This window comes from Heloderma suspectum, chromosome 3, assembly GCF_057233095.1.
Source record: "Heloderma suspectum isolate Gila_16-S chromosome 3, 16-S_ref, whole genome shotgun sequence".
NCBI classification, from domain to species: Eukaryota; Metazoa; Chordata; class Lepidosauria; order Squamata; family Helodermatidae; genus Heloderma; species Heloderma suspectum.
The window spans coordinates 182,743,441-182,764,669 of record NC_139460.1 but is presented as its reverse complement, the minus strand read 5'-3'; the positions used below and the strand labels follow the sequence as shown (position 1 = coordinate 182,764,669).

Below are 21,229 nucleotides of genomic sequence, written 5' to 3'. Positions count from 1 at the left end.
TAAAAAAGAGATCACCTTAGGGCTTTGAGTGCTTCTATCTTAAAATTCGCCACCTCTTTTTTCTGACAGGTTTATCTTCCTGCCTCATATATGGCAGGCAGGTATACCACGATCCTCTACTGGCTGGGAGTAGCTATACCTATTGAATTTAGCTAGTGCAGATGGGTGAGACTTCTGTGGGTCCTGATTTTACTTGGACTGGATAATCTGTGGTTCCCTCCAACTCTGGTAATTTTAAAAAATGACAAGGAAGCAGCTCCCATATCTGGAGTGGTAGTAATTTATACAGGACGGCAGAAACTGGAACAGGAGGGGGGCGTTCTCAGACAATTATACTACAGCTACGGCCCTGATCTGTCAGGTAGTGGGGACACAGGTCTCACTAGCTTTTAAAGCAATGGTGGCCTAGGAGGTAATACAAAGGAGGATGTTCCTGTTCCTGCTTTCCCCCAGTTCCTCTTTGGTTGGTTGAGTCATCAGGGCTGCACTCCAAAGCTGCAGTGTTACAGAAATAAACTGCCTCCTGGTTCTCTTTCACCCTGCAGTTTTAAGTGATTGAACTCAGGTGACACACTGACTCAGGCTTGGCCAGCTGCAAAGTGCTGAGCTGGTGCTGTTACGTGTTCAGCTGCATGTTTTGAGACTGGCACCACACCCCTGGCATGGGGCCTCAACCAATTCTGAACTGAAATAAGCCTCGGCCGGCTTATGTCTGGCTCTTTGTGTACAGGACTGGGGCTGAAAAGTGCACATTACTGCAAATGAAAGGTCTTCAAAGCAGCTCATTCACTGTCGTTTTTCCAAGCAATGCTGTTAACGGCACATCAGCATCACCTTCCCTGGTAGCCCTAAGTAATTCAGGGAGGGAATGTTGCTGATTAAAGGAACAACTCAGATCAATTAATAGACACAATGGGCTCCCCTGTCCAAGTTTGGTTAGGCAACCGTGTGAGACACATGCAAGCATTGAAACAGGAGCTTGATTCTAAGGAATTAGTTTTCTACCTGGCTGTCCTGTATTGGAAAAGGCAGCTGGTTGGGCAGGAACAATCTGGGAGATCAGAACATACTGGATTTGGGGGGAGGGGGTTGCATGGGACTAAGCCTGTCTTTATTGCCTGCTGCTTTTCTAGTCCTTCCCAGCTTGCAGATGTGTACTTAAAAACGGGTGTGTGTTTTTAAACAAAGACTCCAAAGAAGCTGGAGCTCTCTCCTTCAAAGGAATAGATTGAAGAACAGATATCATGAAGCTTAGGAGGAGGGAGCCAAACAGGGAGATGGGAATTCATGGCTTTTTCTGAACACATGGCTAAGGATATGTCAGGGCTTCATGAATGTTCACAGAGGTCATGAAAAGACATCAACAGAAAGTCTGTCAAATTTGAAAATCAACCATTTTATTATAAACAAAAAACAAAACTTTAGATCAGCACAAACCAGACATTCAATTTGATATGAGAAGAAATTATTTTTCAGTACATAAAATATGGAAATATTGGAAATGGAAGAGCAAAGAAAGATCCTACACACACACTTCAAGAGCATTGGAACTTAGACAATCCACATTTACTTCCACAGTCTCTACTGCTCAGACATTTGGTTTTCCAGATTCTAATAAAGGCAAGAAATTATTTTGCTTGCTGGAGTCTGATGGTTTGCTAGTGTTACTACTACTTGAATATTAACAAATGGTTGATCTGACCCCAACCCACTTAAACTGAAAGACAGAGATGCAAGCCAAATTCGCCCTCAATATTCAACAGAAATAAAGTGCTGCACATCTCTGAACATCATGCTCTGTAACAGTTAAGCCACATTAGTACCCCTTTTGAAGATGGAGGGCCTTTGTCCTTTTACACATAAGGAAGTGCTGGCAGAAAAGAACAGAAGGGACTTGCCCATTGCTCTCACAAGGGGTCTAAGCTGCAGTTAGGAGCAGAACCCAGGATTCCCAGTGTCCAGGCTGCTGCTCTGACTGCTGAATTGCATGCTCTGATCAACACCCACATCACTCCAAGCCACACAACAGGACACAGAGAGTGCTTCCAGATGGATGGCTCCTAGTGCAGCTCATCCCAAGACACTGTGTAACTATTTTGTCTTTCCCTCCTTAACAGATTTTCTGTGGAAATAAAAAAGATGGAAGAAGCAGTGGGGAAACACAATAGGCTTACAAATGGAAGTCAGTGGCATGTGGACCACCCCCATGAATTTCCATGAATGCGGCAGGATGATTGCATAATAAAAGCCTTGTCTGGAAGCACCCTGAGAACAAGAATCTGCACTGCATGCTATGGAAAAGCAAACCACACTCTATTTTTAAGGGATGCAAACACCCCTTAACTTAACAGAAAATTAAGTACATTAAACACACGCATGTGTGCGCGCGCACACCTGGCCCCACAATATAATGCAGGTCAATAATTAATATGCAATACCTTTTGAAAAGTTTTTCTGAAATAGTTTAGCACAGAATGAAAATAAAATACTGCAAAGAGGTCTTGATACTCCTATGTAGGTTAAAGAAAAACGTAAGGCACATCAAAATAGTTGTCCTTTACCAAAAAGTGCCTAGGAACTGTTTGATTATGTACGCTTTCACCCTGCATCCAAATATTTGGATTCGCACGTCCATAGTAAGTTTACAAGCTTAACACCTGCATCAACAGCACTCGTCTGTGTGTGTGTGTGGGTGGGGAGCTAAGCTGTGCAGAGGTGGTCCATCGTGGTGGGGGGGAGAAGTTTTTGCTGGCCCCAATTTCTTTCATGTGCAGTTTAAAGGAGGGATCAATTTTAATACCTTGTGTTGGTTTGACATTGACATAAGTAACAACCTAATTCACAACTTGGCATGGCCACTGCTGTACAAAGCCAGGCTCCTTGTGATGACACAGGCATTCCACCAGTACCCTGCTGAATTCTGAACCTTGTCAAATTCAGTACAAATTTATGGAGAGATGAAAAAATGCTGTGAACCTTTCCTGAACTACCTCCACAAGAGGGAGGGCTGCTTCAATGTACTCCGGGTTGCCACTAAGTGTACACTGAAGCCCTGTTCAGTGTACAATTTAGCCAGTTTTGGTCCTTTGAGAAGTGTATTTGCATGAAGCACATGCATTCAAGCACCCTGTTTGTCACATTCACACATTACATTTTTAGGTGTGCACTTAACATTAGGTATACATCTAAAAAAGTAATGTGTGAAGAGGCCCCTAAGTGGCCTTCAGCAAAACTATTTTCCTCCCCTCCTTCGGCACTTCATGTGGCTCTCTAAAGATGCACTTAAGCAAAGGAAGAGGGAAATGAACTTGTACCAGAGAGTAAAGCCTACTTGAGGTCATAGCCTCTCCACATACCAAACTGGTCAAGTGAAAGGAATGAAGTGCATGTGGGTTTTGCAGTACTTCCTTGTACTTCTCTCTAAAAAATGGTGAAGTGCTTCAGATGGTACAATTGGTCTTTAGCCAACTCGGTTGTTGTGCCCCTGCTTTCACCTGGGATGCCCCCCACGCCTGTAAAAAAGAAATCACCTTAGGTGCCAGGCCTCCTTGGCTTCAGTGGAGGGTTTCTCAGGAAAATGTATTTATTTAAAATATTTCTAGGCCACCTTTCAGGGCAGGAGCCCTCCTAAGGCAGGAGACCTAATGGCTCAGACCAAACATCCATCTAGCCCAGCATCCTGTTTGCAACAGCAGCCAGCCAAATGCTTCTGGAAAGCTCAGGCACAGGGAATAAAGGCAAGTCATCCACTTCTACCCCATTGTTGTCCCCCAGCAACTGTTATTCAGAGGTGCACAACCTCTGGACACGGAGGGTTCATTTAGCTATCAAGGTTAATAGCCGTTGATAGACTTGTTGTCCAGAAATTGTATTTCTCCAGGGATCCTCTTTTAAAAACAATCTAAGGTAGTGGCCACAATCACTTCTCCTACAAGCAAATGTTATAAGTCAATCGTACACTGGATGAAGTAGTATTTCCTTTTGCCTGTCCTGGAACTACTGCCAAGCAGTTTCAGAAGGTGACCCCAAGTTCTCATGTTATATGAGAGGAGAGAAAGAATTTATCTCTGTCCACTTTCTCCAAACCAGGCATAATTTCACAACATTTTATATTATCTCAATCCCCAGTCATCTTTTTCTAAACTAGGAAAAACTACTTTAGGCTTCCTTTGTGAGGAAAATGCTCTAATCCCTTGATTGTTTTGGTTGCCCTTTTCTGCATTCTTGCAGCGTATTGATATGCCCAGCTGAACTCAGCCCAGCCATCTGATACCTCGTGTATTTGCTAGGGGCTGCAATAGCTGCTGACATCAGAAATACACAATACTTTGGCCAAAGTCATCTGGCTCACCAGCATTTCCCAGTAGTATGAATTACCAAGAGCAAGATCAGCAAAAGACCATAATATGGATGGAATCTGAAGAACTGGATTGAACAGACCTTGTGCTGAGCCTTTCATTTTGCATCAAAATGCTACAGCGGAACAGAAAGAGAGGCTGGTTTTCACCCACTTTAGGCCATGATCTTATACACATTTATGTGGAAGCCCTATTGAACTTAGTAAGATTTACTTCTGAGTAGGCATGCACAGAACTACATGTAGTCTGAGGAACATGACTCTGCAGTACAGCACAACTAACCTTTAGAGCAATAGGGATGGTATTTCACTTGGTTTTAGTTGGCATAGCTTCATTTAGGTTTTCTGTTGGTTTTGCTTTCTTTTGGGTTGGATTTTTTTCTTTTTTGCTGAGCCTTAATGCTTATCAATAAGCAATTCATATCTGAATACATCTGGGCACAGCAGAACAATCCAATGGCCCCACTATGCCAGCAGCTGCCAATGCTGACACAATGGGACTTAGTCAGTGTCCTGTTCTCATCTAGCTGTCATAAACTGAGGATAAGATTGTGCTGGCATTTGAACTGAGGACTGTTGTTCTCCCCTGGAAAAGGAGAATCTATTTGGACAACTTGTGCTCAAACTTTCAGTGGAGGGTCAAGAGCAGGAATTGGCTTCTCTTTCATCCTATTGACAATTTGTTAGAACAATCAACAGGTGGCATTTTACATAAACACAATACTAATCAGCAAGGTGACTAGATATTAAGAGGAGGGGTGACAAATGGGTGCAGTACAGAGAAAAACTAAAGTGATACATACATTTAAAAATAAACTGCACATGCCAGAATGCCCTATGCTTGGTACACTATAGTACAGAAGTTGTGTCCCTCACATTACAACAGGTCCTTGTATTTACCACTGTATCTGCTCCTATCAGTCATCAGTAGTAACTACTGAGATAATCAAACCGATTGTGAGAATGATGTAACCTTTGCCACTGTATTAAAAAAAATTCAATTTGGAACATTTTCTCAACCAAATCTGTTTCAGTGTCATCAAGCAATCAGCTCCTTTGTGTAGCTTCCCTACACAGGCATCTCAGAATCCTGCACAGACCTTTTCTTTTTTAGTCAGTGACCAAGTGCAGGAAAAGAGCAGTCATATCACTACAGCATGAATAGAAGTAATAAACTATCCCAGTTCCAGTTAATAAAAGCAACCCCTAATTCTGGGACTGGCCTGCAGGCTTCTTTGCTACCCTTACAAAAAGATTTTGTCCTTGCTCTTTCCACCCCTAGCCTTTACCTCAGTACACCCACCCCTTTCTCATTTGCCAAGGGATATCGGAGACCCTGGCCAAAAAGGTCCAATTCATAGTTTCTCTACAAGAAAAAGAGAGAGGAAAACTCCCTCTCCTCTCACTAAAGGCACCAGCTTCACGAGACAAGAAGCAGAAGACGTGACCAGTAGTGAAGCATGTATTCATGCTATTTCTGGAAAAAGAAGTCCCTACTTTGGTGCAACCCTGTTGGCTCAATCCCTATTACCCACTTCAGGGAAGTCAGCTGGTGGGTTGTTCCACCAGCTTCTAATGAGAGAGAGCACAGAGAAGATAAGAAAGATTTTGCCAGAGAGCAGCAGAACACAAGATTGGGAAAGGCAGCCCCCTAGACAAGTAAGGGAAAGTTACAGGCCTTAAATACATTGTTTCAAAAGACAGTGCTGGAATGGGTTAGAGTCATCACCTTGAGCATCCTGAAAGCATTGCTTGATAGTTAGTAAACAGAACATTAAACATATGCCCAGGTTGTTTGAAAGAGAAAGAGGAGGAGAGCAAAAGAGGTGAGGGAAGCAGACCTTCAGCCAGTCTTGTGGCTACCATCACCAGTCCGAATTTTCCGGGCCAAGATGGTCTTCTTGTCCACTTTCTTGCAGTCACTAGCCAAGCCAAGATAACACATAAGATCAATGAAGCCTGTAGTGAAATTCCACCGCCAGCCAAGCTCACTGGTTGAGTAATCAGAGGGGAAAGTATGGTGGTAGTTGTGGAAGCCTTCACCTAGGGATAAAGAAACAGGAAGTGAAATTGTAAGAGGCAAAGTTGTGTCTATAACTACTTTTCCTAGGAAATAAGAACTAGACTATGGAAAACAGCCAACTCTAGTCAATATTCCCACTCTTGGAGCAGGTGAAGTGTGTTAATCTGAAGCTAGCATATCTCTGCTTCCTACTGCTATTCTTCAATGTATTTGTCTTCTGTCAGCATCAGATATTTCTAGAGAGGTGCCTTATTCTGTACTATTCACATAGTTCAAATAAGAAGGAAACTCGGGATTAAATACTCCATCTTTCATAGTAGCATAATGTTTTGTAAAGTTCTGTGATGCTTCTTCTTTACTCTTTTCTCAATGGAAGTAACTATCACAGAAATATGCTTGATACAAAGGAAGCAGTCGTTCTTTTGTAGGGTTGCAATCCTGTACACACTTGTCATTAAACTCAGTGGGTCTCAGTGCTAAATAAACATGCTTAGGATCACACTGCAGAATGTACAGAGGCTGGAAAGGGCTGTCTTAGATAGAGTTTACCAGTATGGGGAGTTTAACACTGCTCTTTCAAGAGGAATTTGGACCCCTGTTCCCTAATCTCCTCTTTCACTTCTAACATAAGAGTTAACACAACTTAAGGCTTTATTAGAATAAGGTAACTGTTCATTAGAACATGACCAGAGACTGAGAAGCATCCTCAAAAGCACATCAACCCTCTCTCTCTCTTTCTTTTTTTTCCTATGAGAACTAGGCCTTTATCAGCCAAGAATAAGGGGACAGTTACTGTCAACAAAGTCTGAGAAGCCCTGATCTAAGTGGCAGCATTTTGCCCTAGATTCATCTTAAATATGAGTAGGCTGAGAATGGATGCATATTAACATAGTTCTGGGTTAAATATGTGCAGTAGCTCTTAACTCCTGATTTACTGATGGAACTAACATTTGAAGGGTCATTTCCACTGCAGGTTTCACACTTCCAAAACAGTCATTTGATCTTAAGTCTAGATTATTTCCTTGATGGATGATACAGTAGAGGGTGATGACTAGGATGGCCAGAAGTGAAAGAGAACAGGGCTCCTGCATCTGCAATAGCTATATAGAAGGGGGAATGTCAGCAGACTTGTACACCAGCACCAATTCTCCCTTCTAGACAATTATGAAAGATCAGCAGCCCCATCCTCTTTTGCACCTGGCCACCCTAGCAATGTCCCTCAGCAATTTGGGTACACCAAAAATGTGGGTACTTGGGCTTCAAAGCCAATGTGCAAGTATATCTTGTACAGACTTCAGCCCATTGAGAAGCTGGAAGAGGTGCAGGAGTAGCTTGGGAATTGTAAAAGCCTGCTAGAAAGCAGAGGTGAGCTTTAGGAGCCCTGAAATTCTGCCTTGGATTTTAATCCAAGGCAGAGAACAATTCCTTGCTTCTCTCCCCAGTTTCCCAAATGCCCTCTCTGCAAGCCCCACACTGCCCCAAACAGTGCCCCTCCTCCCCTTACCCATAAGGCCTTACTTCACCAGACAGTGGTGACAGGAGCAGAAGTAGCACACATGAGGCACAGCAGGCCAGGAGACCAGGGTGGCGGGGGGAATCCTTCCTTCTCTCTTCCCTACATGTTGATGCTGCCCAGGCTACTGCTGCCCATTCATGAAAGGTCTTAAGGGGAAGGTGGGGAGGGCATCTGGGGGAGTTGGGGGCTGACAGGGAACAGGCCCCTTTTCTAAATCTCACAATTGGCTCAGAAAATAAAATTATTTATTTTTTTAAAGAAGTAACACATTTTTTTTTCAGATTTAATCTGGGGTGAGCAGGGGCAAACTTGCCCATCCTTAAATTAGAACTGACAGACGTGCAGAAGGCCAAAATCTGTGCTGTGGGCATGAACAATCAGATGGGGGAAGATGGCTAGAGATGGGTGACTTTCCCTGGGCTCAAAGCAGAGTGGCTCAGAAAATAAGCTCAACAACGTCATCGTCATCAAAACCATAATCTTCAACGGAAAGCTAATAAGATTTTGGAAGTTGCCCATCTCTCGCCACAATCAACATCTGAAGGCAGCCACAGAGAGAGAGAAGGAAGAGGGGAGGTCTCTCCCTCCCTCCCCGGCACTTGACATGCTGGTCAAGCATTATCTAGCTGTTTGACAGATAGAACAGCCTGATGCAAAAGTAGGCAGTGCTCCTGCACCTTTCATTTCACCAAGTGTAGCTTGACATGTAAGGTACACCTGCTGAAATTCCCTCTTCTGCATAGTGCAGGAGTCCTGTTCTCTTTTGCATCTGGCCACCCCACGCCAAGGCAAAAGGCCTCAGTGGCCCTTGCGAAATGTAGTTTCCCCGGTAGATACTCCCATTTCAGTAGCCCTTGGAAAAACTGTATTTCCCCAATGGGCTTTTGTCCTAGTGCACTGTTGTGTAGCGGACTTCCCCTCTTCCTTCTCCCTGCAGCCAGAATGGAGCACTGCCGTTGCTTATCCTGCCCCATTGAGAACTGGGGATAAGCTGGGAATTCTTCCCCAGCTTTGATTGTAATTTGAACTGGAGAAGAATTTAGGCTCCTAATGCTCAATCCTTCTTTGAGGCAAGGATCATGAGCCCCACAAGCCTGTATCTGGGCCCTAGCTTGCTAGCCACTGCTGGCATCTCTAGGGGTGGCCTCTTTGAAAAGGCGATAGAGATGCCCAGATAATTTTTCAAGAAGCTACAGCTACTTACGAGTAAGGAAAGGGCCATGTGATGGCTACTCATAAATAAGGAAAGTGAAACAGGAAGTGGAAACAGCTTAGGGATAGCTGATAAAAGGCAGACAAAAGGAACAAGCCAAGGAGAAATCTCTGCATTGATCTGAAGGGAGAGTCAGGAGGGACGTAAAGGACAAAGGGTACTTGCCCTTGTCCTCCATCTGAGGCCACCAGGAACTGTTGTGGGAAAGGCAGGAGCAAGACAGTAGTAGTCCCCAACCTCTGCACCCCTCACATACCTAAGGCTCCAAAGACAACAAAGTGGTTTTCCCTGGGGTTGATATGCTGATCATATGGCCTGTTGCCATATATGTGGGCCACACTGTTCACCAGCCAGGAGGCATTGAGGAGCACCACGTAGCGGAGGATGGCAGCCAGTAAGAAGCTGTTGAAATAGGATTCGCCCCAGTAGTACCAAGGCACAAAGGACGGTATCAAGAAGCACATGATCACCACAGAGGCCTTGTAAAACCTGGAAGGAAAGATGAATGCACTGCAATTTACAAACTTGGGGTGGGGTGGGGATCACATCGGAATTCTACACTTTCAAAGTCTGAATTTTTAGTACATGCTCACATTTTCTGTAGGATTTCACCCTAAAGCAAGTATTTGTGTTAATGCTCAAATACAGAAAGCTTCAGCCTAAAGCAAAGGGTGTAAAGCAAAAGGGTTGGCAACGCAGACCCCCAATTGTGCCCGCCAGACTTCCACCCACCTTTGTTACTTTGCACACATCTTCCCCATCATCCCTGGCTGGGATTTCCTCCTCTCCCCTGCCCCTGCCTCAGATGTCTCCCCATTGTTCTGCTTCCTCATTAGGGCTGCTGAGGTGAGCATGGAGGCAGGCAGCAGAAGCAGGGAGTGGGGATTCTGAAGTAGGCAGCAGAAGGGGGGCAAGTAAAGGCAGAATTTGGAAAGGAGGAGGGGGTAAGAAGAGAGGAGAATGAGCAAGAAAAGACAGGATCCAGATGGGGGTGCTCCCAACAGTTTATGATTGGCTGCCGCCACTACCACAGCAATTTGTGGTGGTGCCCACGACACTTTTTCAAAATGTCAAATGTGCCCACAGGCCCAAAACAATTGCCTACCCCTGCTGTAAAGGTTCAAATGTTTGAATATTCGATTACCGAACCCGTAGTTCTTGAATCATGACATTGGAATTATGAATACTTAGCAGATTTTGAAAGTGTGTAAAATCCCATTACTTATCCAGAAATCAAGGGGAAAGCAAAATCAAGGGACTGTAGCAGCTGATGGCAGGAACAGAGTTAGTTTTAGGGGAAGAGGAGATCTTAATAATCATATGCATGTATTTTTGTGTAGAACAGTATCAGAGGAGGACTGAAGTGTGGTCCAAGGAAATGTGAGATGTGACCCCAGAGAGCGCAAGTGAGGCCAAAATGAAGACTGACAAGTGGGGAGGGGAAGGAATGAGCAGGCACTGCTCAGCTATGGCCATCTAGCATTATGGAGATCTTAATCTCACCATAGATTCAAGCTTTTTTTCCTGTTGATTAATTTCCCATTTCTGAACTGATAAATCACCTCAATATACAAATCAAGAGCCAATATGGCTTGAAAAACAAGGTGTGCCCTTCAATCTCAGTTTTACCAAGAAATATTTTCCTTCCCCTACCTATTAATCAACTGGATTAATTTACCAATTAAACAGACGATTGCTTCCTGCAACTGATGGTGAAAAGATGGTCCAGTGGGTATCTTTATTTAATAAAAGCAAAGCACTCTCCCCCGATGCTGTTGTTCTTCACCCCCCCATTCCAGCAATAACCCTTTGCTCACCTCCTCTGGAACATCACAACTTTGTCAGCCTTCAGGTCAGAGAGATCCAGCTTCTGCCCCTTCTCTATGACATCAGGGTGTTTGCGTACCAGCAGCCAGCCAACATGAGAAAAGAAAAAGCCCCGAGTTGCATTGTGGGGATCTGCATCCGTTTCAGAGAATTTGTGGTGGACACGGTGGTCTCTGGCCCACTCATAAATATCATTCTAGATGAAACACAAAGGCAAATGCATTATCAATGTTTTGAGATGGCTGATGTTGTTCAGTGGAGAGCTTCTCCAAGAAAACTCTTTAGATTTATACTCTGTGCTGTCCCAAAGAGGGATCTACAGGGAAGATACACATGCTTCCTTACCTCATTAATCCTGAATACAATACTCTAATGTAAGCAAATACTATGTCCACTTTATAGAAGGGGAAACTGAGACTGACATGGACTGGATAATGAGATGACCTAAACCCACCTTTCCCAACACTTGGTCCCCAGATTATGTTGGACTACAACTCCCAACATCCCCAGCCAGCAAAGCCAATGGTCAGGGGCTCTATTATATATGGGACTCACATGTCCCAGTTCAACATGCTATCCAGCATACCACACTTGACTTCAAGGCCAAGCACATGCGGGGGTGGGGGGAGAATCTTGCAATATTTTTTCCATAAAACTATATAGCACTTTTTACAAGAGATGGCAATGTCCTCCCATGTAATTTGTTGTTCTTTTAAATGGGGATGGGATGGGAATTGGCTAAATGATTCCATTTCGAGAGACCATGAATGAAGCCATGAAATCACAATCTATTTTGTTTTGATAGATTATTGAAGACCCATTAATTTGGTATTTTTGTTGTCAGGAGCTTTGCAGTTCTATCTTTCTGGATTTGGAAATAGTAACTGGAAAAGGAAAGAAATGAGAATGAGACACTTGTTTTTATAAAGAATGAAAGTGGGTAGTTTCCAGAATCCAAGTTCTTCATAAGATAACAAATTCTGCATGGAATTCCATCAGAGCACAATTGCAGGAGATATGCAGCTTTGTCTGCTACCCTCATGTATCCATACGATAGCAATATTGTCCATTAAGCAATTCCTACCTGGAAAGCCATGGAGTTGATGACAGCCAAGAATATTCGGAGAGGCAAACTGGCTTTGTAAGACCGGTGACTCCAAAGACGATGCGCTCCAGCTGTGATTCCCAGGCCACCCAAGACGAAGCACAAAAATGCTGCAGATAAGGAAGATGAAGGGAAGAAAAGGTCAAGAGGAAGTCTCCTCCATATCAGCATCGTCCAGCTCTCTGACACCCTCCCCCATAAAACCTCTGCTAAAAATATATATACAGTTAAATAAAGAACCTGGACTTGGATTTAGGAAAAAAGAAACGTGAGTAGAAAGAGGAATTTCCATTCAGCCAGGTTTGACTGAATATGGGGCTGGAAAACCATAAATTCTGTTGCATGATCTTTTACAGCCTTTCCAAGTTATCACTTTCTAACACTACTACTATGTGATTTTTGCACGTTTGTTATGTGGGATCCAGACAACTTCTGGTTTGGAGACATCATATATTCCCCAACATCAATCAGTAATACATTCTTGATGGGAAAATGCAATTCTTTCCACCACTAGCAAGGCTACTGCAATTTGGACTACTATCTGGAATTTGACCATGTGACTGCCATGGGCACCTACTGGACAATACCTGTGACATCACTGTTGATTAATTACCCAACTCCCATCCAGATTGCAAGCACCATGAGTGTTACTCTAGCATCAGGACTCAACCTGCAAACTGAGGCAAAATTATAAAGAGTTTCCCAAATTTCCCCCTGACACAGGGATGGGGAACCTCTGGCCTGAGGGCCTGATTCAGTTTGCCAGGCTCCCTAATCTGACCCACAGAGCTCTCAGAGCTGCACAGGCCCCCTTTTTCCACCACCACACCTCCTTGCCTTTTTCTCTTTCTTAATCCTCTGTTTGTTTGGGTTGTTTTGCTTTTGATTTCTGGCTGCCAGAATGCAATCTATATTGTTCTCACAAGTTATGGCCTGTTATTGTCCTCCGCTAACCTCCTGGCTCATGCTCTGAATTTCTGAAGCACTCTTTATGGAGGTTTTGCTTCCCAGGGTGGGTCTTTGTTCTCTGGAAAGTAATGAGCACCAATGAAGAGTTCCAAAGCTTTCTGGAGTGAAGAGCAACTCGCTTGACAAGCAAAGAACAGAGAATGAAGCAGGGTCACATGGTCCTGGCCTCTCTGCTGGGGATCCCACTCAGTCATGACTAAAGCAACATAAAGGTTCTTGATTTCCGTATGGTGGAGGTTTGGTCAGGGATAAAGTGTTCCCTCCTGATTTAGTTTATTTATTTCAGTATGTCCATTGATTATCTGGCTTTCTTGCTGCAGCTAATGATTCTGCACAGAACTTCCAGAGAACTTTAAAGCTGATGGGTGGATGGGAGGCAATGGAGATCTCAAAGTGCAATTTTCTTTCTAGTTTGGATTTTGGGATGCTATCCATACACAATTGTGAATCCATTCTGGGTTTCAGTCAGAACCAGCCAGAAGTCTAAAGGAGCTATCCATGCCCCCCAAAATAGGTTCAGCACCTTGGATAGCTCCTTTAGAGCTGGTTCTGACTGAAACCAGAATGGATTCACAGCCCCACTGAAATCAGAACCACCAGCCTCCACTGCTAACAGTGTTGGAAAGAATTCTGTATCCAGCAGGTACTGCTGGAGCAACAGAAGCAGTTAGAATAAAGAACTTGATATCTGACACAGAAAGTTAATAAACATACTTAAATTCTACAGGAGGAGACTGGAGAGCATTGAATGAGCACAAACAGCACAGGAGGCAAAGGAACCCTTTTTTCCACAGTTAAAACAAAGTACATACATTTGGAGATTCTTCCTTTTTTAATCATGTCTGAAACTCTGATCAGTTCTTTAAATTCTTCAAGTTTTAACAGACAAGCTGCTTTGTTTAGATTTCATAGGACTGCTTCATATGTAGCAAATTGAAACCAAGCATTATCTTTTGAGGGAAAGTCCGAGATGAGCTTAAAGGGACAGTATGTCAGGATTCCTCCGATTTCCACCTCAGATCCTTCTGCTGCATACTTTAACCAGGCAACTCAGATGTCATTATGTTGCAAGGGCAGGCCTTGCCCAAAATACAACTTTTGTCACCTGGGAGATATGCAAGATCCCTAAGTGAAGACTGTTACAGTATACACATGGAAGGGATGTAAAAATATGTTTTGGATGAGATGGAGTTGCAGGGGAAGTTCAGGTATTTGAGGGACTTCTCCTTTCCCCCTCATTTCTCCACCATATCTGGTTTAAAGCATATGGGAAGAGCAGGGCAATGAACAGACAAACTACAGGAACCCCTTCCATTTCATTAATGTAGAAACAGTTGGAATCAAACTATTTTAGCTGCTTAGGCAAATGTTTGCACTACTGAACTACAGTTTATTCACATTTAAAAGGGAATGACAGTTTGAAAATCCTCTAACCATTGTGACACAGTATATTTTAATTAGAAAAACCATTTGGCAAAAAAAAAAACCCAATTCCAGTTAGCACACTCTAGTTCTCATCCACCTTCATAGCTCCTGCTCTGTCACTAGAAGACACAGTTGATGAGCCACAAAATGAAGTCATCCCCCAACACTTTAAACTAACAGGAAGTCCCTAATATGTGATGTTGGGGTAAACAGAAGAGCTTGATATCCTTCTCTCTTTGATCCTTGCAGAGTACAGGAATGAATTAAATCTGATGGAGTGAACAGCACTCAGTCAAAAGTACATACCTCCATACTTGAGTATAATCTTCCCTTTTTCACTACAGTAACTGTAGTCCCACCACCATGCTGTAAGCTACTTTTTTTTTTTTTTTTACTCTGAGTCAAAAATATGGCTTGACATTAGCAGCAGCTACAATGAAAATAGATGACAAGACCTGGAGTGCATTCACAGATTCAGTGCAAACTGCAGGGGAACCACGCATGACCAGTGTGTTGAGAACTGGGCTGTAAGGCAATAAGGGACAGTGTGCTCTTACCAGTTAGGCATACCTTCAGGGCTGCTGTATAAGAAAGAGGCTGGCAATGCAGGGTTACGTTCTATTTTCAAACACTTGATCTCTAGTCTATACAGCTGTAGAGAGTAACTTATTTATCACAAAATACTAATGGTCTAAGAACAAGAGGCAAGTAAAACATTTCTTCTTTTCACTGTCTGTTATTATTTATTTACTTATTTGGCCCAGCCAGATTTTAAGGGCTGACTCAGGTTGTTGTTGTTATTTGCAGTGGAAGCAGAAAGGTTTGGCATCAGTTGAGTCTATACAAAGGCCCTTTGTCCTGAACAAAATGCCCAATTCTAAGACCATTTGTTTGGGCCTTTTCCCGGAGAAGCTGATGTTCTGCAGTGATGGCCTCTCCTTCTGAATCCAAAAACATCTGCATGCAGGCAGCTTTGGCCTTTGACAATAATGAGGGCAGTAGAGTGGCAAGTAGCAGGCTGACCACCTCATATGTCAGAGGACTTTGCATTACTGTGATTCCCCTAAGAAGTGGCTGCATTATAGCTACAGGCCAGGCCCATTCAAAGCCTTACACAGAAAGTTGCCTTATATCAAGTCAGAACATTAGTCCATCTAGCTTAGCATTACTGACACCAACTGCCGGCAGCTCTCCAAGTTTAAAGATAGGGGTCCTTCCCAGCCCTACCTGGAGATGTCATTGACTGAACCTGGGACTTGTTGAATGCAACATGTGCTCTACCTACCACCAAGCTACAGCTCTTCCCTGAAAACCCACAGCAGCCACCACTGAAGCCCCAGATCTCTACGCCATATGATGGCAGGGTTTAATCTGAGACCAAACGTCCTGGTGTAAAGGCTCTGGCATGTCAAGTCTTTACACAAACATGGATCAAAATTCCAATTTTGGTTGGAAGTTTAAGGAAAAGAAATGTATCTGAATGAAGAGGAGGCCAGTGGCAATCCAGATGGGTCTTCCAGTTGCCTTGACGAGGGACTTAATGTTTATTACAATATGCTTTTGAACCATTAAAGAACCCATGATACTTCCCAAAGGAGCCTGTTTCTCTGTTCACAGGTGACAATTAATCCTCCCCAAGGCCCACAAGGCCCTGAGAACTATAATGAGAAGAGCTAAATCCCATTGAGTGGAGCAGAAGGCCAAAGAACAGAGCAAAATAGTCAGACAATTCCTTCAAAGAAAAATTAGCATGTCCTTTGCTTACCCCACACCAAGGTGATAGGCTTTGCTGTAGGTATGAACCAGATGGCATACAGTGCAGATATGTGAAGCAGGGCCATAAGGATGATGTTCCTCCAGACGTATCTATTGGCAGGCTTGGGGCCCTCTTTCTCACGATAGCTGTCATCGAAAATGTCATCTGTCATGTCTCTCCCAGATCCCACATCCTCATATGTGGGATGGGCCTTTACCATGCTGGCTTCCCCATTCTGGGCCACATGAGCCAAGGCAGAGGTGGTGAAGAAATTTGGGGAAAGCTGATATAAAAGGCAAATTAAAAAAACAAAAACAAAGTCACATGCAGTCAAAGTCCCTGAAAGGACTGAGAACAAATAAGTGATTCTTCTTGTTTAGTTTCTCAACTTAAGCTCTTGCAAGTTGCACAACTCCACAAGGCAACTGCATGGTTCATATGGCATGTTTAGGCAGAGATGGGCAACTTGTGACCAGTTAATACATGTTTGAAAGTTTGAAACTACTAATTGTAGTTAGTTGTAATTGCAATTTATACAAATGTACTAGTTACTAAACTGTAACTACGCATAGGTGCTTCATGTGATTGGGAACCCTGATCAAGTAGGGTTCAAAAAAACATTCCTGGCCACCACTGAAACCTGGGCATCCAGGCTCAGGGCTGAATCCGGAAGTACACCCAAACTGCAAACTTTGTCTTCAGGGGGAGTGTAACCCCATCCAGCACAAGCTGAATCCCTATTCCCTGACCTACCTTTCAACTGACCAGGAACACCTCTGTCTTGTCTGGATTAAGCCTCAATTTGTTTCACAGAATCATAGAATCGTAGGGTTGGAAGGGGCCTACAAGACCATCGAGTTCAACCCCCTGCTCAATGCAGGAATCTAAGTCAGAGCATCCCCAACAGGTAATTGGTTCCATTGTCATATTGCTCTAACAGTCAGGACGTTTTTCCTGATGTTCAGCCAGAATCTGGCTTCCTGTAACTTGAGCCCATTCTTCCATGTCCTGCACTCTGGGATGATCAAGAAGAGATCCTGGCCTTCCTCTCTGTGGCAACCTTTCAAGTACTTGAAGAGTGCTATCACATCTCCCCTCAGTTTTCTCTTCTCAAGGCTAAACATGCCCAGTTCCTTCAATCTCTCCTCATAGGGCTTTGTTTCCAGTCCCCTGATCATCTTTGTTGCCTTCCTCTGAACCCTCTCCAGTTTGTCTGCATCCTTCTTAAAGTGTGGTGCCCAGAACTGGACACAGTACTCCAGATGAGGCCTAGCCAGTGCTGAGTAGAGGGGAACTAGTACTTCCCGGGATGTGGAAGCTATGCTTCTATTAATGCAGCCCAAAATAGCATTTGCCTTTTTTGCAGCCACATCACATTGTTGGCTCCTATTCAAAAATTCCAAGATTCTTCTCGCTTGTAGTGTTGTTGAGCCAAGTATCCCCCATTTTGTAACTGTGCATTTGGTTTCTTTTTCCTAGTTGCAGAACTTGTCATTTATCCCTATTAAATTTCATTCTGTTTTTTTCTGCCCAGTGCTCCAATCTATCAAGGCTCAATGTTGGGCTATTTCTATCAAGAGAAAATGAGTAAGGAAGGAATATTATCCTAGCAATGCTGCATCTCATAAATGAACACTGGTGTTGACAGTTGTTTGCTGTGTTAGTCCTAGAGAATTCAAAATTAGGATGGCGGTGGGCCAGTTTACACTGTTGGCAAAATAGGCATGTTTGTGCATTTCATAGAATGTTTTGACAAACATATCTATCTGTCTATCTATCTATCTAGAGAGAGAACCAGCAATATTTACTACTGCAAATTTGCATCAGGTAAATATTTGAACTCTCTATAGTGGGCAATTTGGCTAATGCTCAATTCTAGCTCGTAGAGAGTTCTGAGTAACATACAAGTTCAGATAATCATACATGAACACAAACTAGACAAACAACTATTTCCTTTCTGTGTCTTATTTTCTGGGACTGAGGGGGACACCAATTCCTAATTTGTGTAGATCTGTAGCATCTGTACAGTTCCCTGTCTGTTAAGAGCTACTCTTCTGAAGCATATATTCATTTGCAAAGATACTGTCACTAGGCGAGGTCTTTGAGAATGACCTGGATGCCACCTCAAGCATGGTAAAGAGAAATTGAGGAGAAGCAGCATTTTTAAAGGCCAGGTTGCCTTCCTGGTAACCTGTTCATTTCAGTATATAGCTAAAAACACTAGCAAGGCTATGTTTTCACTTAAAGCTCTTCTGTCATTTTTTGTAATTCAAAGAGAGACTAACAACCCAACCCTATGCATGTTTACTTGGAAGTAAAGTTCTAAGGGACTTCCTTCCAAAAGCGTAATAAGAGTGCAGCCTAATTTGAGGTTATTTCACAGAATCATAGAATAGTAGGGTTGGAAGGGGCATATAAGACCTTTGAGTCCAACCCCCGTCAAGTGCCAGGGGTGTTTTCTTTTAAGAGCTGTTGTGGTTTGGAAACCCCTTCCTATCACAGCTGAACCATGGGACTCCTGGATTTTGCTCTAACAGCACAATTCTATACGTATCTACTCAGAAGTAAGCCTCAGTGTCTTCAATGGGGCTTACTCCCAAGTAAGTGGGCACAGGATTGCAGCCTACAGTGTCGATTGTCTTATGAACAAAGCCATCGCTGTGACGCTTCCATTAGCCACACCCACAGGAAGCAGGTATTTTCTAGAGGTGTGCACAAATGGCCTCTCAAAATACTCCAGCCAATTTGTGGGCAGAGAAATGGGGAGGGGGGGGACACAATTTCACTGAATTCCTCCAAGAGGAAGAGAAATTCTCCAACAATTTCTCACCAATACGGCTTGCTATTGACCAGGGGCTCTAGCACAGGTTCTTTCTTTATCCCTAAGGATTTTTGGTTTATTGCATTGCTTCTATAGGTGGCAACAGCATCAACTGTGGTGAGACTTCCACTTTTTTGAGGCATAATTTTGAATTTATTTTGGTGGTATTTTTGAGCTTACCTAAATCACTGCGAGGTGGCCAAGGGCGCTGTGTGCGTTTTCTCTCTCTATTACACATCTTTCCATTGCTCTGCAGCCTCACAGGCCACCTGCAGTTTCTAAACTGAAAAGGCCCCATGGGAGGAATTGCCTCATGATTTCTTCCTCATGATGGCTTTAACTGAAGTGTGGGAAGCAGAGGAGGTGACAGGCTGCCACGGAGATTACTGTATAATGACATACAGGACACTCATGCACACTCCTCAGCCACCTCACAAGTAAGGTAAGCACAAGAGCTCCAAACCCAACACATGAAAATTTCTCCAAAATTTCTCTTCCTTTGAATTTCTTTTAGAAAGCAATTTCTTTTCTACCAGATTAAATGAGAATGGTTGGGGGAAAAAACGTGGGATTAATTTTAGGCACAGCAGTACTATTTTCAGATCTTCTTGAGCCCCACCCCCTTGTGCGGATTCATCGTCAATTCGTTTTGTTAATCATGTTATGGGGTTAAGCTCCACACAATGGCTACATAATTAGCATAGAAAATGAATTAATGTTAAGTTATTAAAAACCTTTTAAAAGCAACCCTGTTTTTAAGCGGGTGATGATGCAGAAATGAATGGCATTATGAGTGTTGGATGTCATTCAAGACACCACAGCAAAATACTAAAAATAAAGAATGCTTGGGGAACCAGAGGGATTCTGATGAGTTATTTGGGGCTGGGATGCAAAGGGCCTGTGGAAGCAGTTATTTGAGAATCGAACTGACAAGGAATGAATGAATGGGCGGCTCTCTCGTGAAATAAGGGGCAGCCTCAGAGCGCTGAGTCTTCCTGTCATGTAAACGATGCTCTTTAAAAAACGTGGACCATCGAGCGGCAGAATTGCAGGTGCGCTGGGGAGTTATCGGCGCGCTCAATCGCGTGGGACACAAACATGAACAATCTCACCGAGAACCGAGGCTTCTCCTTACCTTCCCCTGGGATAACTGGGCAGGCATCGGAAGAGGACTCGTTCTGCCCTGGGCTCTTTCACGAGATCTGGGGTTCTCCGCGCTCTTAACGGCCAGCGAGCTGCGCTGCTGTTTTCTGTTGCTGTTTCGGCTAGCAACCGCTTGCCTGATGTGACGACCTGCAGTTACTGCTGCCGCTGCCGCCGCAGATGGAGGAGAAGCGCTGCCGTTACTGCCGCAACTTCAGCGGTCCTGCAGGTTGGACTCGACACCAGTTCTTTGCCTGCGGGCGCCTTTCGCAGAGATACTTAAGTTCCCGGAAAGATGAACTTAAGTAACCCGCTAGGAGTTGATTCTCTCTCGCTCTTTTTTTTATAATGGTGACCTCCAAAGAATAAATAAATGGCTAGGGCTGCCTTCCGATCAGGGTCCAAACACGCGGAGCGACCTTGCTCCTGAGCTGGAAAGGGCTGCCGCGGGCCGGGTGCTGGTGACGCTTAAGCGGCCGCGGAGCGGGGCGCGGAGGCTCGGAGACGCGCGAGGCGAAGAGGGGAGGATGCCTTGGCGCTCGCGGAGCGCTCCTGTTGGCTGCGGGGAATTTGGTGCCACCTCAAAGCGTCCTCGGCATTGGCTGCCCGCAATCTGCTGTTGGACGGCGGTGTTGCGACTGCCGGTGCTTGGATTGCATGACCCTCGCGTTGCGTTGCGGACCACGTGCGCGCCGCGGGATCCGGGCCGCCCCTTGGCAATGGGGAGGGGGGAGAGGGAGGATCACGCCGCTCCCGCGATCGGGAAGGCGATGACCTGCAGTTACTTTCGCTACCGAGGTGGGTCAAGAGATCTTTCCGTTCGCTGGGTCCCGTGGAAGCGAGAGGGGCGGCGCGCCGCCACCGCTCCGCTCCGCTCCACTCCGCTCAAGGTGCATTTCAGACTCGTCTCAGCTCCCCCGAGAGACTAGCTGGACGGAATGCTGTCATCGCCTTGTTTTCCGCCCGTTAATGATGGGTGGTGGGGAAGATGAGGAACTCACGGCGTGACTCGCGGAAAAACAGCCTCTCGCTGTTACCCTTTATGGGCTGGGGTTCTACGAAAATACACCCACG

At 44.4% G+C, this 21,229-nt stretch overlaps 1 protein-coding gene across 1 annotated transcript; it reads right to left on the bottom strand.

Annotated features, from left to right (window-relative positions):
* Window positions 1-1,370: 1,370 nt before the first annotated feature.
* On the bottom strand, window positions 1,371-20,830 carry SCD (stearoyl-CoA desaturase). The gene is made up of 6 exons (XM_084845150.1): window positions 20,148-20,830; window positions 16,201-16,474; window positions 12,021-12,151; window positions 10,927-11,132; window positions 9,366-9,598; window positions 1,371-6,400 (listed from the first exon to the last, which is right to left on the bottom strand). Exons 1-6 carry the CDS (start codon window positions 20,172-20,174, stop codon window positions 6,201-6,203), a joined length of 1,071 nt encoding a protein of 356 aa, XP_084701276.1. The 5' UTR covers window positions 20,175-20,830; the 3' UTR covers window positions 1,371-6,200.
* Between the last annotated feature and the right edge of the window lie 399 nt (window positions 20,831-21,229).